A 22,233-nucleotide genomic window follows, 5' to 3' on the forward strand; every position below is an offset into this window, starting at 1 on the left:
CTGGTCATATTAATACAAGAATGGCTGCTGGAAAGATACCAAAGAATAGTGTATTGAGGAGTAGAATCCAGGAGAAAACAGGAGACTAGCAGTTTTGTTCCAGGCTCTGTGGTTGGACCACTGCTATTTGATTTATACATCAGTGATATAAGAAATTAATGAAGGGAAATGTCGAGTTGCTTGCTAATTATGCAAAATTCAACAGTTAATAGTTAATTCCAAAGGCAATGAAGATTGCCTGTTGAATGACTGAAATGGCTGATAGTATGAGCAAAAAATAATGGATGGCAATTTAATATGGAAAAGTGTACAGTTATGCATTTTGGGATGAAAATATTACAAGCTCTGTACTATTATTGATGGAACTGTATTTGGGAAATTGATGGAACCAGGGATTTGGGGATGTTGGTGGATAGGAAGTTGAAGTTCAGAAGCCATAATATTGCAAAAGTGTTCAGGGTAGCTCATAGGATTACTTGGTTAATGGAGAACATATGAACATGCAGAGATAAAGAGATATCTTTCATATGGTAGAACAAGGGGAAGGAGAAAGGACAAGAAACCATCCCTAGAAGATGCAAATGGAAGTGGTGAGCAAGAGTTGAGATGTGACTCTTTAGCATGGACCATAGAATGCAGTGCCTGATGGAGTGGTGAGAGCAAAAACCAGAAAAGTTTAATGAGTGGTGTAACAGACTCTAAGATAGCCCTTCCACAATAAGTTGTGGCTTCATGGAGGCCCTGATAAATAAGAAAAGAAGAATCTTCATTGCTGTGAAAATGGTGCATTGCATCTCTCTCTCTCTCTCTTTATCTAAACAAAACTTTATATACATAAAGGTGTTTAAAACTCATTAAGAGATATTCTAATTTGAACTTTCATTCAAATGAATTTTATGGTTTTATAGTATGAAGTACTACAATTTATGTGACTTTTTACATTGGGAAAAATAAAACTATCCAGTGATGGATAATCATCAGTACTGGAATTTTGAGTTCCTGGGTTCAATCTCATTAGTAGTTTATACTTCTGAGATTCTTGTGATTTAAATCTCATCTAGTTAAGAGAACAACCATAAGTTCATCTCTCTTTCTCTCTCTCTCTCTCATGTCATTCCCATTTAAAATGAGTGCGCTCCTCAAAGCATAACTAAAAAACTGTCTTCTAAGACAATATCTTAGCCACCATGTCATTAGTTTACTCTAAAAGCAAGACACTCATATTTATCATTCCCTAATTGTTTAAATGTAATCTACCTCCCCAAGTAACAATTTCAAACACATCATGTGAAATATATTTAACTTGAACTTTTGACATTAAATTTTAAATGCTTTAGAAAATAGAAAGTTATTAAAACATGAAAGATACAAACAAGTAAATAATATCCTAGACAGAGGAAAACCATTGGCAGTGCAACTGAAAAAAATATTTGGATAATATGTACAAAGTTTTGCATGAGCAGTTGATAACCAAATATTTGTTTATCTTCAAGTCTGGGCACGGGTGGAATTTAAAATATAAGGTCAGGAACTTTGATAGAAAATTCATGATAAAGAAGAAATTTGGGCAGATGTTTATATTCATGTGCAGCATTTAATTTGAATTGGAACGTGTTAGCTGACAGACACAGCAGGATGGAATGAAGAAATTTTCTGAGGATGTGCCTTGACCATCAGCATCTAAAGAAAGTAATTTCTTTTTGATAAACTTTTGCTGGCAACGTCCCACATATCCAAATGGTAGTGATATTCGGCTAGAACAAGCTTGACCTGGTGACCTGCAATGGAAACAATCCAGTTACAGTACTTAATTAAGTGTGTATCATTTCTTTCATATACTGATTGAATTAATCATCTAGTTTTAATAACTAGATTCTTGATTCAAGATTAGATTACTGTTATATCAATAACTAGATTATTGATGGGTATGTTGTTTATATATAACAAAGATGAGTTTTTGAATAGTTTCAAGACATAATTTTAAAAATGCTGTTTCCCAGGATGCCAGTTGAAAACTAAGAAAATACAAATAACAGTTGTGTGTGTGTGTGTGTGTATATATATATATATAAGTAAGAAAATAAATAGTCTTGTCTTGTTTTAAGCTTTTTCATGAACCATAGAGGTTCTTTAGCTGTGGACTTCACAACCACAACCATCTTGAGGCTAAGGTGATAAGGTGATTGGCTCTATAGCTCCTGGTGTGTCCTATGTCTGTCAATGTATGTGTTCACAGGGCCAGTTTGCTTGTTCTGGAGGAAAAAAAAAAAAACCTGAATTTCCAGGCAAAAAAAAAAACCCTACCTCTGTATGAGACCAGCTAACTCACCATTAGTTGAAAGAGATCAGATAAAGGTTCCTCACATCTTGGACAGGAATCAAACCCAGGTCTTTCTAGCCACAGGGCTTTGTCTATACTGACTGAGCTATGGAGGCTCAAGTAAATATTATATATATATATATATATATATATATATATATTCTCTAAAATACAAAAAAATAATGTGTGTGTGTGTGTGTGTGTGTGTGTGTGGTATACTCTGTAAAATACAAAAATAATACATATATTATCAAAAAACTTAGTACCATCTACAGGGTGTTTCAAAAAGAATGACCTGATTTCAAATAATTATATTTAATAATGAAATTGTGGTACAGTTACAAAATAAATTACCACGTATGAAGTAATGCCTAAAGTTTCACTCATCACAATTACAAATGCTCAATGTGCCCTCCACCTGCTGCACAGACAACATCAAGCCAATAGCTGAATTCATCCCAAACGTGTCTGAGAGTGTCTTCTGTCACAGAATTTACTGCAGCCGTGATTCTGGTTCTGAGCTCATCCAAGTCAGTGGGTAATGGAGGAACATAAACAGAGTCTTTTACGTATCCCCATAAAAAGAAGTCACAAGGTGCGATGTCTGGAGATCTTGGAGGCCAAGAGTGTAGTGCCAAGTCGTGGGGGGTCCCGTGCATCCAATCCAATGCTGAGGCAATGTTTCGTTTAGAAAACGACGAACTTGGAGGTTCCAATGTGGTGGTGCTCTGTCTTACTGAAAAATGTAATCTTCAGATTCTTCATTCAGTTGTGGAAGTAGCCAGTCCTGCAGCATTTCAAGATAGGAGTTTCCTGTAACAGTGTTTTCCTCAAAAAAGAAAGGGCCATAAACCTTTCTAACAGAAACCACGCAAAAAACATTAAGTTTTGTTGACCCACATTCATGTTGTACAATTTCATGTGGATTCTCAAGTCCCCATATGCGAACATTGTGGCACGAAATTTTACTGCTTGATGAAAGGTTGCTTCATCACTAAAAATCGACCTTTGTAGGAAGGTGTCGTCCTCTAACAGATTAGCACAAAAATCTGTTCTTTTTTTTTTTTTTTTGTCACCTACACGAAGAGCTAGCACCATTTGCAATCTGTATGGCTTCATAAGCAAACATCATCGTGACACATGAGGGATGGTAAGTTCTCGGCTAGCACAACGAGTGGACTTATGCGGGCTTCGCTGAAAAGCCTCTTGCATTCGTTGCACATTCCCCCTCTGAGGTGCGTGGTCATCCAGGACGCTTTCCCTTATTAACACCCTGTTTCTTGAAATTGTCGATACCAACGACGAATGTTTTTGTACAGTGGTGGATCAATTCCGTAACATCATCTAAATGCACGCTGCACCATAATCACGGACACAGTCTTGCTAAATTCGAGAACACAAAACGGCTTCTGTTGACTAGACGCCATCTTCTCATCAACTAAGCATAGCAGCTATTTGGGCGCTAGTAGTTGCATTTAGTGGCCGTCATATCAAACTCTGGGCTAAGGCCGTTCACATAGTACAAGTCGCTTTCATTTGTGGTTCGTGGTTGCAGAGATATACAATTTTCAAATTGGGACATTCTTTTTGAAACACCCTGTATTTTGTCAACAATGCATCAAACATTTTCTAATTACATTTACATCTATTTATATGAATACAAAAATGCAAATTAATCAAGAGAAAAGTAGATGAATAAAAGAAAAGTCTATATTTTGCAATTAACATGACTTTTCTTTATGCAAGGAAAAGGAAAGGTGATTACTAATTGTGAGTTATACTGAATATTTATTTCAGCAACTTCAAGAGTAATAGCCAGAAAAATAAAATTTAAAAAAAAATTATGTGATTCTGAAGAAAGGTTGTAAACCTATAGTGTATTACTATCATAAATGGGCCAAGGATTTTCTCTCTTTTTTAAATTTTTTATATTTATATATATAATTTGTTTGTATTTTTTTATTAATTTTTAACCTTGTCTGAAACCCTGCTCTAGAGACCAAACATGGAATGTTTTCAAAGCACTTCAGACTTCCAATAATAATTCCAATAATAATTATCATTATTGGAGTGGATTTGAGTGGGATTCGAACCTGCAGCCTTTTGGCTAGAGAGCAGATATGCTAACTACTCGACTAACCAGGCCGGCAAATGGGACAGTGATCTCACACTGGGGGGCAATGAAATTCCTATACCACCTAAAGATAATCACATATATCCATGTTAATGACAGGATTCAAACCTGCGGTCTCTAAGCTGGAGAGTAGATACACTAAAGACTTGGCCAACTAGCCCAGCCAATAAGTACAATATAACATGCGAGTACTTTTTTTTCTTCTTTCTCACAACAATAATATCAACACTGCCACTGGTTGAGAAAAGTAATCATCATGTACTGGTTTGGGAGGTGGTCAAACTGGAAAAGATAGTGATATTGTATTGATGTCAGGAAAGGTTGCTATCTAAAAGAGAACTATCTACAATATATGGAATACATTTAAATATAGAAGGATGCAGGCATCTGAAAAGATTGTTGTTCCCTGGGCAAGTAAGAGTGTTAGGCTAAGAAAACTAGAGTTGCAAGGCAGGATGATGTCAGGGTTGGCCTCTGATAGAGATAGTAATTTGGGAGAAGGGAGAATGTAAGGTATGTTGTTATTATTATTATTCAGGCCTCCATGGAGTCAAGAGATTCATTGCAAGAGGTCCTTCCTAGGAAACACAAAGTCTATCATACCACTCCTTGAACTCATTGACCGTTCTTGCTCTCTCACCACTCTATCAGGCAATGCATTCAATCCTCCATGCAAAGAAACCACTCCTCACCCTCTTGCTCTCAGCTTCCTTTTGTACTTTCTAGGGATGACCCTTGTCATTGCTCCTTCCCACTGCTCCACCAAGTGAAAGAACTCTGCAGTGTCCACCCTGTAACTGCCTCTCAACAGTTTAAAAAGTCTCAATCATATCACATCTTCTTCTATCCACCAAACTCTGCAGTCCACATTCCCTCAGCTGATCCTCATAATTAACATTGTACAGTCCTGAAACCATCTTTGTTATCCGGCTCTGCACTCTTTCCAAAGTTAATTTATCCCTTTCAAATCCGGGGACCAAATTTGAGAACAATAATCTAAGTGCAGTCTGATCAGGATCTTATACAGCGGAATGATAACTCTTCTATCTCTGCAGGTCAGCATCCTTCTCAGTATTGCAGCAATCCTCTGGGTTACTTTCACCACCTTTGCAATATGTCCCCCGAATTTCAGTTTTCTATTGATCATCACCCCCAGATTTCTTGTCTCCCCTACTTCCTCCAATCAAGTATGCAACCTCCCATTGATGTATACCCAACTTCAAGACTTGACATTTTGCTGCATTAAACTGACACTTCCATTCATTTGCCTATCTGTCTAGTTTATTCAAATCCTCTTGCAGGGCTGCCATATCTCTACTATTACTAATAACCGTTCCCAGCTTCACATCATCTGCAAACAACTGAATATCCCCTTGCAATCCATTTCAAGAGTAATAGCCAGAAAAATAAAATATTGCAGAGTCAAATAGAGTCTGGGAAGAATAACAGTGATAATACACTGCTGCTTCTCTATACAAATTCCAGTTGTGTTAGAAATAAAAGGAATGAATTGGTAGCATTTATAACCTGTTTGTCCAAAGAATGTTGTGATCATTGAAATGTGGTTGACAAGAGAATGTCCTGACAGGAATAGAAAGGAAGGAAGATTAAATGTAGTGGTGGAATATTACTTATGATAAGTGATGAATTATATCCATTCGGATTGGATAATTTAGTGGGAAATCGTATTACACGAGTGACAACAAAAATGGGTGAAATTACCAAACAGCCAAACTTATAGTACAAAACAGAAGACCGTTACTAACAGCCCATGCTACCCAACCAATCAATAGGTTAAGGAAAGAAGATATATGAAATAATGCACAGCCCAGTATCAGATAGCTCACTGATGCTCCTATTTACTAAAGTGAGTCCTTAGAATGACTTTACATTTATTTGCATTAAAGTAACATTTATTATCCATTTCTATCTTCGGCAGCTTGTACACCAACCTGTGATGTTAATAACATATTAAATGTCTTTGCAAAGTCCAAGAATATCACTGTACAGGAACATCCCTTATCCAACATATTTGTTATATTATCATAAAATGCAAACAGATTATTAACAAAGACTTATCTTTAACAAACTCATGCTGACCATCATAAAGATAAAGAATCATACAGGACTTGAGTGGAAGTGCACATCATATGTGCCCTTCCGCTCAGTCATGTATTCTATTCCTAATCAATCTCTCCAATACCATGTATACAATTGCATCAGTGGCAAATTCTCCATGCTTGCTGTGTAAGCTCATTAATTGAGAAAGAAGTAATATTTATTTGTTAATAAATGCATGCATTTATAAGCATTCCATTTAGGCTTTTATTTTTGTAGACAGAAGACGTCTTTAGCTTGCGCAGCAATAATTGAGCTTTGCGTTGTGTATAGAAGGCCTATGCTTGCTCATCTAGTCAAAGCTACCTTGGCTTGCTCGGTTATAGGAGCTTCCAGGTTCTCGCAGCACACTGTGATTTCATGCATGTGCATAACCATTTCACGTCATCTCACTCTGTTGCTTAAACACAGGCCATACGCAGTCACTTAGCTCTAGCCAGTGAGCTTCAGCCAGCCTTTACAAGTGTATATGTTGCTTGGGAAAATTAAGTTACGACCAACTTTTTATGATGATGATGTTATTGACCAGTTCATAAAGAAGAGCTGTAGGGTAGAATTTGTATTCAAGTAGCTAAATTGAAAAAGATAGAATATCATTTGTAAAATAAATGTTGTATTTGTATGATTAAATGTACATAAATTTATAAATATATAGTTTTAAATGGTCAGTAATTCATTATTCCGCTAATCAGACTTCAATCACTCCTCTCACTCCCTGAATGATAACAAGAGCAAGCGTGAATTTCAAGACCAGCATTCGCCCCCTGAATTGCATATATAAAGTCTAGTCTCTAAATGAAATTCTAGACCTATGCTTGTGAAGTGGAACTCTTTTGTCTTCTTTTCACTCCTTAGGAACCTTTCCCAATACAATATTTTCATTAAATAACCAGGTCAAGGGCATAGTTAACACTTTTGCATGTCCTCAAAAACATGGAGATTATTATTATCATTAATATCTAACCTCCATGGAGTCGTTTCAATGAATCTGCATTCACAGCACACTCAGGTAATGCATTCCAATCACAAACAACTCTCCATTGCAAAGAATCTTCTCCTCACTCCCTTGCTCACACCCTCCTTATACAGTTTCCAGGGATAACCACTTGTTCTATTCCCCCCCCCCCCCCTTTCCCATTCTATGAAAAATTTCTTGCATGTTAACTTGGTAACAACTCCTGACCGACTTATATGTGTCAATCATATCTACCCTCCTTCTATTCACAAGACTTTGTAAATAACATTCATTCAATCTGTCTTCATATTCCACATTCCAAAATACCACCTTTGTGAATCATCTCTGGACACTTTCTAAACATATCCTTGTCACAATGAAAACCAGATGACCAAATCTGTGCACAATAATCCGTAGGCCTTATACAATGAAATCATAACCTCTTTATTTCTGCACATCAAGGATCTGCATCATTGCTATTTTCCAATGTGATGACTTCACAGCTTGTGCAACGTGGTCCACTACCACTCCCCGATCTCTCATCTCTTCTACCTCCTTCCAAGTTTCCAAGTGTATAGTTCGCATTCTATTGTTGCTTACTAAGTTTCAAAAACTTATACCCTCCAACATAGTGTTGTGTCAACTGTTTATGACATTTATTTCATTAGAAGCCGAGTTATAGTGCCAAGAGTGAGTATTTCACGAATGGTCAGAAAATGAGTTTCAAACAGAGAGCTGCAATTGACTTTTGTGTTAAACTTGGTAAAAGTTTTACCGAAACGAATGAAATGCTTCAAAAAGCATACGGCGATGAATGCTTATCCTGTACTCAAGTTTACGAGTGGTTCAAGTGATTTCAAAGTGGCCATGAGATGCTTGAGGACAACAAAAAGCTGGGCCATCCAAAAACTGGACTGAGTGAAGTTGACACCCAAAAAGTGATTTCATCAAAGAAAGCCCAAAATCGTCCATGAGATTGATTGAAGATGAATTGGGGATTCCAAAATCAACTGTGTACAGCATTTTGACCGAGAGTTTGGGTCTTCGTAAATTGAATTCGTGATTTGTTCCCCACAAGTTGACCGACTACCAAAAAATGTATTGAATTGAACACTGCAAGGACCTCATTAAAACCGTTTGTAAGGACTTCCTTGAAACGATCGTTATTGGTGAAGAAGCATGGCGTTTTGAGTATGAGCCTGAAACAAAGCGCCAGAGTGCTGAGCGAAGACCACCAGAAGAGGAGCATCCAAAAAAAAATCACTTGAAGAAGTCAAAAGTAAAGATAATGCTGATTTGTTTCTACGATTCCAAGGGCATTATCCACAAAGAATTCATTCCGCCTGGCCAAATGGTGAATGGTAAGTTTTATCTCGAAGTTTTGAAGCGATTGATAGCAAGAATTCATCACATAGGCATGAATATCGTGATGCATGCAGCTGGTCACTTTTGCACGATAATGCACCATCTCATCGGCGAACATTGTGAGACAGTTTTTGAGCAAAAACCAAGTTTGTGTGTTGGATCACTCGCTGTATTCACCTGATTTAGCACTCTGTGACTTCTTTCTCTTCCCCCTGACTTCATTTGCCAATGAAAGGAAAATGATACGCCATTGAAAACGTTCAAGCGGCAGTAACCACAACCCTCAACAGTATCCCAAAAACCAATATCCATGTCAAACACTGTATCGAAGCTGAGGGAGAGTATATTGATTGAAATAAATTATTTGAATTATTATAATTGGTCTGTATTTCATTTTCTATCAAAAGTTTGGTTTCTTTTTGGATAGAGGGTGTAATAGTTCCACTTACCTTCTCACTCATACAATCTATTCAAGTCTTCCAGTAAGGCCGTAACATCTGCTTAACTCTACATTCTTCTCCCCATTTTGCATCATCTGTATACAGTTGCATATCACCATTGAACCCATCCCAATATCATGAATATACAAGTTGAACTCAATGGCTCCAATACAGATCCCTAGAGCACCCCAATTTTTTCTTTTGGGCTAGTGCACCCCCCATATACAACTTTCTGATACCTATCTGATAACCAGTTACTGATCCAACTCACTGGTCTGTTATCCAATCCCATCTGTTTCAATTTATTTAACACCTTGTCATGTGGCTGTCTGTTCTTTTCACCTTTGTATCCTTCTAGAAAATTCTATATTCCTCCATTTTTTTCTCCAAATATTTCATTCTCAGTCAGTAAAGTTTCACTTATATCAGTTATCTTTGGGCATACTGAGTCAATCAATGCAATAAACTCATCTCACTCTTTGAAGTAATTCCATCAATGCCATCACATCGACAGAACAAAGAAAAAATAAATTGCAAATGTAGATAACAAAAATGATACCAGGATGTGGAATATTGGCTATAAGCATAAACAGTATATGAAGGTTGACTGGCCATGAGAGCATACTGCAAAATGTTACAGATAGGAAGAGTTACAGAATTCAGAATGTAAGATGTTGAGAGAGATTATAAATGAACAGTACAGAACAAGGAGGTTGCATGAGATAGCAGCAAGAAAGAATGGTTACATGTAAAGTGGTGGACAATAAATAAGTTTAAGGAGTGTATGATAGACTTTGCAGTGTGTATGTGTATACAGCTACCTCTCACAGTGTTTTGAATTTATGGAGATTCTGTAATAATATTTTATCAAATAATTTTATATGCAGAATGCCCAAAAATTATCAAATAATTTAGAATTATCAAATGTATATGCTGAAAAATCTGTCATATCGTGCCATATTTAAAGAAGTGGTTTAAAAGTGAGTTAAAAGTCTGTAACCAAGACTTTTATTTATGAAACTAAAAGTACATTAGGTAACTGCTTTCTGGTTTGATTGCTATATTTTTACATTTATCTTTTCGTTTAATGAAATTAGCTTGTTAAAACATTCAGGACTCATTTAACTTTAACTTAAAGTTTATCTAAGATACTAATTTTAAATTATTATTAGGTATTCAAAACAAATAAAAGAATCAGCATGCACCACAAATAGCTGAGATTATTTCTAAAACAATTTAAAAGTTACATGCTGTTTTGAAAAAAAAAAATCAAATTAGTTGTCTTACCCACAGACATCAACACGAATCACCTGCTTAAACCGTTGATCTCTTTCTTGCACATTAACAACAAACTTCCATTCAGACTTATCATTAAGTGCTGCTTTAGGAGAAATGAATGTTGTCCTTACTGGACAAGCCTGTTCTTCTTCTTCCTGTTGTCTTCGTACAATAGCTCTATAATGATCACAATTAATTAGATGAAAATTTAATTTTAGATAATTATCCAAAATTATTTAAATGATAACTCATATAGTGAGGGTATTTTCTTATAGAAAATGTTCCCTTATTTGAAAGAGGAATAGATAAATTAATAAACTCTATAATAAATTTAGTTTAATCAGTCAAGACTATGTTTGGTTGGATAAAATCAAAACCACATGTGTACATTTGCACTTGTCCAGAGCATAATATGCTAGCAGCAATTTTTGATCCCTGTGGCACAATGAATTTTTTTCTGGAAACAGCTGTCTCATACACCTACTTTCTTATATATTTCTCACAACCAATCTCTTAATCCATCCCCATCTCCCTCAACTCAGGCATCAATATGTTATGCTGCAATCTGCCAAATCCCATTGAAATGTCCAAATATTGTCACATGTGAGACTGCCTTGCCCAGAACATTTGTCATTTTCATAAAATGTCAGCAGATTACAGTAGCTGGCCTGGCTGGCAAAGTGGATAGAGCAGAAGCTCTATTCCACTTTACCATCCAATAGGTCATGAGTTCACATCCTACTATAGGCATAGATATTTGTGAATATAAAAATAAAAAGTAGCAGATGAACTTCATCCAATGAAAAAGCAGGGTGGTGTGAGACTATGACCCTGTTTATTAGGAGCATGAATTACCTTGGAAAATAGAGCAGAGCAGAGCTTTCAACTTACTTAACACTTAGCCTACCCAGGGTACTAACATAAGTTTACAATCTTTTGTAGTTAGGATTCATATTTAAAAAAGAAAGAAAGAAAATATAAAATTACAGATCTTATCTGTAATTTTATATTTGAAACAGAACGAGCCACATGATGTTATATTTCCAGTAACATTATTATTATTATTATTACGTGACACCTCCAGGGAGTCCAAAGACTCATCCAGGGAGGGCACCAACTCTACAACTATCTATCTTTACCACTCAAACCAACTGCAACTAACCGCAACTACACCATCTACCGCCCACCACCACCACCACCACCACCACCACCAGTATTTCCGCAGAATCACAAACATCCGTGCCCACAGCGGGATTCGAACCTGCAGCCTTTTGGCCGAAGAGAGGGTTCTAACTGAGGAAAAGATTAATCATAACAGTATTAAAAAAATTAATGATGCGTTATTATTATTATCATTATTACGGGCAACTCCAAGGAGTTCATAGACTCATCGAGGGAGGCCCTAACATCATGTCAAGAACAACTATTTGACATTCACAGTATCTATCATACTTTGCCTTGAACTCATTTACAGTCATGGCAGCTTATTCCACTCATTCACCACTCTCCAAGTAAAAAACCTAGCCCTAACACCCTTGCTAACCACACTCTTGCCCAGCTTCCATGTATGGCCCCTAGTCCTCCCACCACCAGTCCTATTCTCAAAAATATTTTCTGAATTAATCGTATAGAAACCCTTAAGTACTTTGAATGTCTCAATCATATCACCCCTCTTCCACCTATCAAACAATTTCTGCAACCCACAAATCTTCAACCTGTTCTCAAGGTTCATTCCATAGACCTGCTATCATCTTCGTCACTCATCTCTGGATCCTCTCCACTTCCTCCCCATCCATAAGAAACCCTGGTACCCATATCTGGGCACAGTAGTCTAGATGGGGTCTTATCAAGACTCGATACAGAGGAATAATAGCCTGTTTGTCTCTGCTTGTTAAAGTATTTTTCAGCAACCAAGTGATTTGATGAGCTGATTTAGGGGGCACTTTTGCAATATGCCCCCTAAACTTCAACTCCCTATCCACCAACACTCCCAAATCCCTGGCCTCGTCAATCTCCAGGAGTACAGTTCCACCAATGTGATATACTGCTGCTAATCTGTTCACCCCAAAATGTATCACCTTACATTTTTCCACATTAAATTGACATCCATTCTCCTTAGCCCAGTCCTCCAAACTATCCAAATCATCCTGCAAAATTTTGACATCCTGGCACTCACTATTGATCTCCCAACTTTGCATCATCAGCAAACAAATGAACAGTTCCTCTTAGATCCTTTCCTATATCGTTAATGAACAAATTGAACAATAGTGGTCCAAGAACAGAACCCTGCGGCACACCACTAGTCACGGGTCATCTTTTGGACTCTACTCCTGAATAAACCACTCTCTGATATCTCTCAGTCAACCACCCTCCTATCCATCTCACCAACCTTATATCCATCCCCTAATGCTGCAGTTTACTGATTAGAATTCCATGTGTATCCTGTCAAAGGCCTTAGAAAGGTTCAGTAGAATCACTGTAAACCCATTACCCTTATCCAGTACAGCAGTCACTGTGTTATAAAACGTGAGCAAGTTACTGAGGCATGATCTACCCTTCACAAAACCATGCTGTCCCCCATACAGTATCCCATTTTCATCTATCCAATCCTGTATGTTCCTCTTCACTATTTTCTCCAAGACCTTGACAACGATTCCTGATATGCTGATCGGTCAGTAATTTACAACAGCAGTCTTGGAACCTCCTTTATGCAGTGGAATTATTTTCCTCTCTTTCCAATCCCTTGGGACTAACCAGACCCGAGACTCAAATTAAACAAAATGGTCAAGGGCACTGACAATTCTTTAGCTGCTTCACGTATGACCTGAGTTGGTATACCATCCAATCCCACAGATGTATCGACATTGACTTTTTGTAATAGACTATTCACCTCCACTTCATTCACCACAATTCCCATATAAGCTGTTGGTTCTTTCATTCTTGCAAAGTGCTTGATCAGTAATTCCACTATATCAACTGATTCGGTTACCTACCTACCATCGGCATTCTTTAAAATCATATAGTGTATATATTTTTTCTTTTACTTGCAACATATCGAAAAAATTGTTTGGGATTCTCTTTAGCCTGCATGGCTAATGTTCTTTCATAATCTGCTTTTGCTTTTCTTACCACATTCATTACCTTTCTGGCCTGCGCTTTATACCGTTCATGTGCCTGCCAGTCACCTTTCTCCTTAAATTCCCTCCACAGTTGTTTCTTTTTTTTGCAGCTCAAGCTTAATGGTGTTATTCATCCATTTAACCCCTACTTGATTTATTATTCAGACTCTAGGTATACAGTCAGCCATTGCCTCCTGCAAACACTTCTTAACCACCTCCCATGCACTATCAACTTCTAGTCCTTGCAGTTGTACTTGCCATGGCACTGAACCAATCAAACTGCTAAGCTTGTCATACTTACCAGCCCGATAATTCCACATGTATCCTGTCTTAATTGCAAATTCCACACCTTTAGCCACCTCCCAAGTCAAGACCCTATGATCACTCTCACCAATTGGTGGCAACGTGGTCATATTCATTACAGCCAAATTCTCAGATGCAATTACTAGGTCAAGCACTCTCTGACCCCCTAGTATTTTCCATTACATGTTGTCACAGATAGTTATCCCTTAATAACCACATAAAATCCAATTCCTTCCTCCCATGTGTCCTCTCATCCTTCCAATCAATGTTACCATAGTTGAAATCTCCCATAATAATTACCCTCCTTCCACTCATTTCTTCTATTTGCTTATGCATACTATCTCCACCATTTATTCCATCATCTGGTCTATAGCAGCACCCAATTGTATATTTTGTTCTGCTAGCCTCAAATGTGCTCTTTTTCTCTATCCTGCAGTTCAATTTCTATTCTCCTTGGCTGCAGCTCATCAGCAATCATGAATAACACTCCTTCCCCCATTTTATTCTTCCTGTCACTCCTGAACACACTACATCCCTCACATTCAATCCCACTAGCTATATCATCTTCTGTCAGCCATGTTTCACTAATGCCAATAACATGTGGCCTGGAAGTGCCAACCAAGGCCAAAAATTCTTCCTTCTTGTTCCTAATACTTCTGGCATTAGTATACATGAATTGCAGAAGCCCATTTGTCCCATCCCTATTTTGATGCCTTATACTAACTATCCCATTCTGATTTGTTGTCCTTTGTACTCGCTCGGGCATATTACACACATTCATACACTCAACTATCTCCCTAAAGTCTGAATATCTACTCCCCCCCCCCCCTTAATAACTCTAGTTTCCCTGATTCTGCACATCCACTTCATTCAACAACACCTTTTCAAGTCTCCGTACATGAAATCCATTCAAATGCAAACCGTCTATCTTATATAAATCCTTTCGCCCATTGAACTCACTCCACACGTCCACCAATTCCACACCACTCCTCCTGCATAATCCATGCATAAAGTCATTAGCAATTATGGCCCTCCTTATATACTTTTCGCTGTCATACCGCGGCAACAGACTCACCATCCTAACTCTCTCACTCTTCTCTTTTGGTACCTCAAGTAATTCCTTCAAATCCTCTCTCATAGCCATTTTGTCTCCTTTCAAATCATTCATTCCTGCTACTACTATCAATTCTTTCACCCTCTGCTTTTGTACTCTAAATCTTATTTGCGATAGACTGCAAGACTGATATGTCCATCCATTTCTTTTTTAATTAAGGTATCAGGAATGACAATTCTAATCAGACTTCTCACGAGTTCTCAACTATCTGTCAAAAAGCAAAAATCTGATATTAATACCTTTATTTCAGCCTGAACCTAGCTTGTTCTATAAATTTCTCTTCCACAATTTTTCTTTGCCTCTTCTCAAGTATGCTTGCATACATCTTATCTGGAACACATAATAGAGAAATTCCTCTGTATGCAAGAAATTAACTGAAGGATTTTAATAATTGATACTAAGCTTGTAAAAACACCAACAAGTTTCGCCAACTTAGCTGTCTGGCTTTGTCAGGGCATATAAAAGAGATACAAAACAACTTAAACTGTTCATAAAGGAATGAACTGAATACAATTTTTTGTTTACAAATACAGAAGAACATGTACATGAAACGCACAGAGCATGTATGATATCAACCAGTGGTGACCCGTACATAAGCACTGCGACACTGCAGTACCCCCAAGGAAAAAATGAAAAATTTGAATTTTTTTTGTGTTTATAAATAATAACAATGCTTACAACATTATATAAATGCAATACAACTTGTCTACAAGTCTACAGCTTATGTTTTGATATTGATTGAATAGTTAATAATTGGAATTGTTCAATTAACACTTAAGATTACGAAACAAATGCACTGTGATCTAACACCAATATTCATTTGTGCTTGTCATTGCACGTTATGTCATTCAGACACTGCCCAAACGGCAGCGTATTTTTAGTATCCTTATGCATGTTATTTCTGTGAGATATGAAATGTTTATTATTGGTGCATGTACATGGTGAACTATTTTTTGTTCACCACAAATAAAATAACATAGAATTATTTATTTTTCATAGATACAAGGCTGAATTATGACAAGCGTCACTGTTGAAAATATGAAAATAATTATATTTTTTCAATTATCGTTACACGAACCAAATGCACTGCGATCTAACGCTGATATTCATTTGCGCTTGTCATTGCTATTGATACGAAACTTTTATTATTGTGTTTGTTTGTAGTGAGGATGAAATATTTTTAATAAAGCAATTTTTAATATGTAAATTTATTTATTAATAAATTCGTTACTGATTAGAAAATTTTTTTTTTTTTTTTTTTGTATATGCAGCACCCCCACTTCAAATTTTCACTGGCCACCATTGATATCAACTGTCGTTATGCAGGAACGTTTTGTAATTAGCAGTGAAATTTAACTCTGGCATGCTTAATGATCTATTGAGGGTCTTCCAAATATCAGCTAGAATTAAACCTTGATTTCTATTGAGGTTGCGTTTAGAACGGATGTCTGCTGTAGCTTCTTATATGTTTTGGGAGTGGAAATCTTTTTCTAAATAGGGCAAAGCTTTTGTCCCATTCGATGGTATGGTTTGTCCTCGCCAATGAAGGGCTAATCCAGAGTTGTCTTCTCTGTTGTTGCTTACATCTCTGACGTGTTCTTTTTTTCTTATTTCCAAACTTCTTGAGGTCTGACCAATATAATTTAATCCACACGAACAGGGAATGTTATAACCACTTCCGTATTTGAAGAAGGCATAACTGTCTTTTAGAGATCTTAAAAAGTGGTGGATAGTCTTTAAAGGTTCAAAAGTCACTTGTATTTCATGTGGCTTGGTAGCAATCTTTTTAGAAACTGTCCCGGCATAAGGAATGGCAATGGTGGTGTCTAATTGAGACAGAATGTCATTTTCCAGTTTCTCCATAAAGAGATCTGCACAAGTGGTGGAAAAAAAGGGCTGCCCATTGCAAGGCCTGTTAATTGTTCGTAAATTGTTCCATTCCATAAGAAAAAATTAGATTTTAGGCAATGATGGAATAGAGAAGGGTTGCTCAAAATGCTGATTACTTCTTCTACTGGAACATTAGTAAATAAGGATATTACATCCAGGCTTGCAAGATCTGTTTTGGAGATCGAGGTGTTCTTCAATTTATCAACGAAATGTTGTGATTTTTTATGTAGGTATTTAAATTATAGATGTGGTGAGGTGTAAACAACAACAGAGAAGACAACTCTGGATTAGCCCTTCACTGATGAGGACAAACCATACCATCGAATGGGACAAAAGCTCCATGCCCTATTTAGAAGAAGATTTCTGCTCCCAAAACATAAAAGAAGCTATAGCAGTCATCCATTCTAAACACAACCTCAATAGAAATCAAGGTTTAATTCTAGCTGATATTTGGAAGACCCTCATAAGATCATTAAGCATACCAGAGTTAAATTTCGCTGCTAATTAAACGTTCCTGCATAATAACAGCTGATATCATACATGCTCCATGCGTTTGATGTACGTGTTCTTCTGTATTTGTAAAAAATACAGTTGTATTCAGTTCATTCCTTCATGAACAGTTTAAGTTGTTTTGTATCTCTTTTATACACCCTGATGAAGCCAGACAGCTAAGTTGACAAAACTTGTTGGTGTTTTTACTTAGTATCAATTATTAAAATCCTTCGGCTAATATACTATGTCATGACATTTCTTTAATTTATTCTTTATTGTGTTCTCCTACTTATATCACTTATCTTAGATTGTCACTGTGTAGTGTTATTAATTTAACTATATATTTCTATGGTATATACACATGAAACCATTGGAATTCGGTACTCTCTTATCTACAGTTAACTCTATCCACACAATTGACCGATTCTTAGAAAGATTAAGTATATTAAATAAATTAACAAAGAGTAGACTTCTGAATAGAGTCCGATCCTCAGCAATGATGGTCTGGAGTTACCTCCTAATCAGGTTCTGGCAATATTTATTTGATCAAGCTGGGCCAGCCAGATCCCTAGGTTTGAAATTCCTCTTAACCAAGGAGTAACCCTCAGAAAATATATTAAGTAAATCAATCTATTAATTATTCTTTATCTCAATTTTATCTATCTCTCTTAAAATACTTTAGTTTGCAGTCGTGGTCTCTGTCATATAATTCTTTCCTGCTCAGATTCAAATGTTAGCAAGCAGTGCATTGGATTCAAATCATGGCACAAAACAGGTTAAGATAATCAAGATACATTTATTAGATTCCTAAGATTACACATTTACAAAAAACACTCAATAGTAATAGAGTTATCCCAAGTTATAAGGTTAGACATAGCAACTGTAATTTACACATCATATCCAAGCATAGGCTAATTTCACTACACAAAATTCTCACTAGCATCTTTTAAATATCCTTACTAGCTTACACATATTCTTAAAACATTCACATCAATAACTCTATAGATCATTACTTAAAGCAAATTAACTACTACTCATTCACATAAATACTAAGGAAACAGACTTTAGATTCTAGACACTGCTATCTAAATCTCACTATAGTTCTTCTTCCTACAAGTTTAGAGTTCCATAGCATAGCATCTCTTTTCTTTCATAACATAATATTCTGTTCTTTCTTAACAAAAGAATTATAAAAGGATTTTACATTACCACATTCCTGGAACTCATTCAGTCTGTCATTTTTTTATAATTTCCTTCCGAATGTTCGATCTCGTCCTTGGTGACTGACTCACGGGCTAGATTTGGACTTCATTGTTCTGTCCTTCCATCTCATTCTCTGACTAAATTGAATAGCTGTTGTAATAGATATGGTATGAAGGTCAGCAATAAAAAGACAAAGACAATGAAAATAGGCAGAATCATTGAAAATGTCAACTGTGTTGTGAATGGAGAACCTGTGGAACAAGTAAAACATTTCAGCTACTTAGGCACAATTTTTACTGAAGATGGTAAACTAAATATAGAAATAGACAACAGAATCAGCAAAGCTGGTATCGTGGGAAGTCAATTGAATAAATTCATATGGAATAAGAAAGAAATTAGTCGGAACACTAAATTAGCTGTATACAAGACTGTGTTCAAACCAATTTTAACTTATGGATATGAGAGCTGGGTCAGAAGTAAAACACTTGACCAAAGACTAGAGACCGCAGATATGAGAGTCCTGAGAAAGATTAGAGGCGTGAACAGATGGCATCAATGGCAATATCATATTAAAAATGAGGATATTAGGAAAGAACTTGACATTGTCAGCATCCAGGAATGCGTTAGCAGAGCTAATCTCAGATGGTATGGTCACTTAAATAGAATGGGAGAGGAAAGATTAGCAAAACAAGTGTTCTCTGCCAGGTTGGCAGGAAAACGACCCAGAGGAAGACCAAGATATAGGTGGATTGATACGGTACAAAGTACCTTAGACGATAGAAATATAAGATCTGATAATGTTGGAGTCTTGACAAGTAACAGACTGATTTGGAGGAAAATTGTAGATAGGAAGTTAGTAATGATGTAAATTTTTCATATAGTACTATCATATCCTGTACACCCCTTGAGGGTACATGGCAGGAATTTGATGATGATGATGATGATGACATTCCTGGAACTCATTCAGTCTGTCATTTTTTTATAATTTCCCTCCGAATGTTCGATCTCGTCCTTGGTGACTGACTCACGGGCTAGATTTGGACTTCATTGTTCTGTCCTTCCATCTCATTCTTGACTGGAAACAGCATAGCTTAGATCGATCCATGTGGACGTGTGTGGCAGCCAGTTTCTTCAAGCTTATTCGGAAGAGTACCAAATATTTCTTCATCTATTCTTTCTGTATGACATCGCGAACCAACAGCAGAGAATAGCTGCCCGCTATCGATTAGATCCCGAACTCAAACTCCTCACGACTCCACAAGAAATTCTCCAGCAACTCCAGATGAAAAAACCTAAAAAGCCCTGAACAGGGGTTACAAACCCGTTTTATACCTCGTATCTCTAGCACCCTCTTCACTACCAAATCTTTCTGCCCTGCACCTTCTTTTGCGCACATCTCCTATTTTCATTTCTATCTTCCTGGAGTACTCCGTACTTGTGTCGTGTCCTGAAAAAAAACATCGAGCACATGCCGTTCTGCAAGTCGGCTACACAATTTATCTGAAGTTGTTGTTAATGGACTTTGAACCTCTGTTACTATGCTCTAACATATATTTTATACAGAATACTTCTTCCATTATAATCTCTTACAAATAAATGACATCTTTCACCTTTAATTAATATTTCAGAATTTGTATTAGTATAATTCTTTAAACAAATTAGTAGCTTTACTTATTTACAAGCATTTTCGTTATTGTTTTAGCTAAACTTGTTGAATCTTGAAACAAAATATTTTTCCAAGGAAATCCTTTCATTCAAGATCCAACAATACAACCCAGTTTATGTTAATTTCTTGCATTCATTAGATGGTCGAAAATAATATAGAGTTGTCAAATTCCTCTGTAATTGTCACATTCAGTTTTCTTCTCCTTTGTAGAGATGGGTACTATGACAACTCTGCTACAATCATCTGAATTTGACCTTCTGACCCGGCCTTGTAAATTATGCTGTGTAGGTACTGCAAAACTTTTATACGCCTGCCTGGTTGGCCAAGTGGTTAGTGTATCTGCTCTCCAGCCAAACGGATGCAGGTTCAAATCCAGCCATGGGAATGGATGTTTGTGATTGTCTATGAAAATACTAGTGGTGGAGGTGGTGCTGGTGGGGAGAGGATGATGTTGGTGTAGATGATACAATTCACTGTAGTTGGTGGAAATAGAGAGTTGTAGAGTAGGTTTCTTCCCTCGATGAGTCTTTGGACTCCTTGGAGGTGTCATGTAGTAATGATAATAATAGCTTTTATACCACCATATTTGAGCATTTCTTGTCAAATATTATCTACTCCAACAGTTTTTCTATTTCAGGCTTCGGAGAGCTTTTTCTACCTCAAGATGTACTCTTTTTTTGAATTCCTCTTGAACATTTTCTATCACTGTTTGTTTCATTTAAAAGTTTTTCAATGTAATTACTTAAGGAATTAGTGTATAGTGTGGCATTTTATCGCAAATTGTGCTACACGTTTTCCGTTTGGATACAAGTGTCTTTCAGCGGTGTTGTTGTTGAAAATTTTTGTTGTTTATATTGCATTTTGCTACTTGTTTTTTTTTTTTTGTACTGCTTCTGCTTCTGAAATGGCATCCATAAAGAAACTTACATCAGCTGCATGGAAGACTTCTGTACAAAAGTCTGGCTCTGCCTTGGATTTTTCACAGTGGATGCATTGTGAAAGTTGCTATGTGTATGCACCAAAAAATGTGAAAGATTTGTGGACTCTTTAGGTAAATGAGAAGAAGGAAAGCATTAACATATGTGGAAAGTGTCTTGATTGATTAGAGCATAGGTTCCCAAACTTTTTCGGACCACTGCCCACTTTGCAAGACATAAATTTTGTAACACCCCCCAATTAAATTTTGTAATGCCCCCTATTATATACACATATATACATGCTCTATTTTCTCATTGACATAGAAAATTGACATCTATTTCTATCTGACATGGTAAATTTTCAAATGATTAAATAATTGAAATAGAAAATTGATAAAAAAAATTGATCATGTAAGACGGGCATAAGATGAATTAAAATGCAATATTTAAATTTTAAATGATTATCTAATCGCAAAATCACGAAAATAATTAATTTTTAAATATATATTATTAATTTCTTCTATAAAGAGCCACCGACCCCTAGACCGCCTGAACATCCCCAAATGCTTCTGATCCCACTATAGCCCACCTAGAAGGCTGAAGCCTTCTGGGGGGGGGGGGGCTATAGTGGGATCGTAGGTTCCCACTAATCCATAGGTTCCCAAAGTGGGGGCGGTACCACCCACTTTGGGAACCTATGGATTAGAGCAATTAGAAATGGGAACAAGCATTGGGAACACAGTAGAAGAGCTTAAGAAGGAGTTAGTGAAAATGAAAAGCAAAATGAAACATCCTGGAAGAGGATAATAAACATCTAAAGAAGAGATTGGTTGATGATGATGAGAAGGAGGAAGTTAATATTATGAAGAAAGAGTCAAAGGATAATCATATAGAGTTGATTACTAATAAAGTGCAGAAA

At 36.6% G+C, this 22,233-nt stretch overlaps 1 protein-coding gene across 1 annotated transcript in view; it reads right to left on the minus strand.

Moving 5' to 3' along the window:
- Positions 1-1,594: 1,594 nt before the first annotated feature.
- The window catches only part of LOC150110468 (uncharacterized), a 183,249-nt gene continuing 162,610 nt past the window's right edge, over positions 1,595-22,233 (minus strand). Inside the window, exons 4-5 of the mRNA XM_090399190.1 lie at positions 10,620-10,802; positions 1,595-1,778 (exon numbers count right to left, since the gene is read on the minus strand). Of these exons, the coding sequence (XP_090255316.1) occupies positions 1,595-1,778; positions 10,620-10,802 (367 nt within the window). The remainder of the gene's footprint in view (positions 1,779-10,619; positions 10,803-22,233) is intronic.

The sequence above is a fragment of the Typopeltis vanoorti genome, chromosome 1, assembly GCF_054136105.1.
Source record: "Typopeltis vanoorti isolate ZY-2024b chromosome 1, IOZ_Tvanoo_1.0, whole genome shotgun sequence".
Lineage (NCBI taxonomy): Eukaryota > Metazoa > Arthropoda > Arachnida > Uropygi > Thelyphonidae > Typopeltis > Typopeltis vanoorti.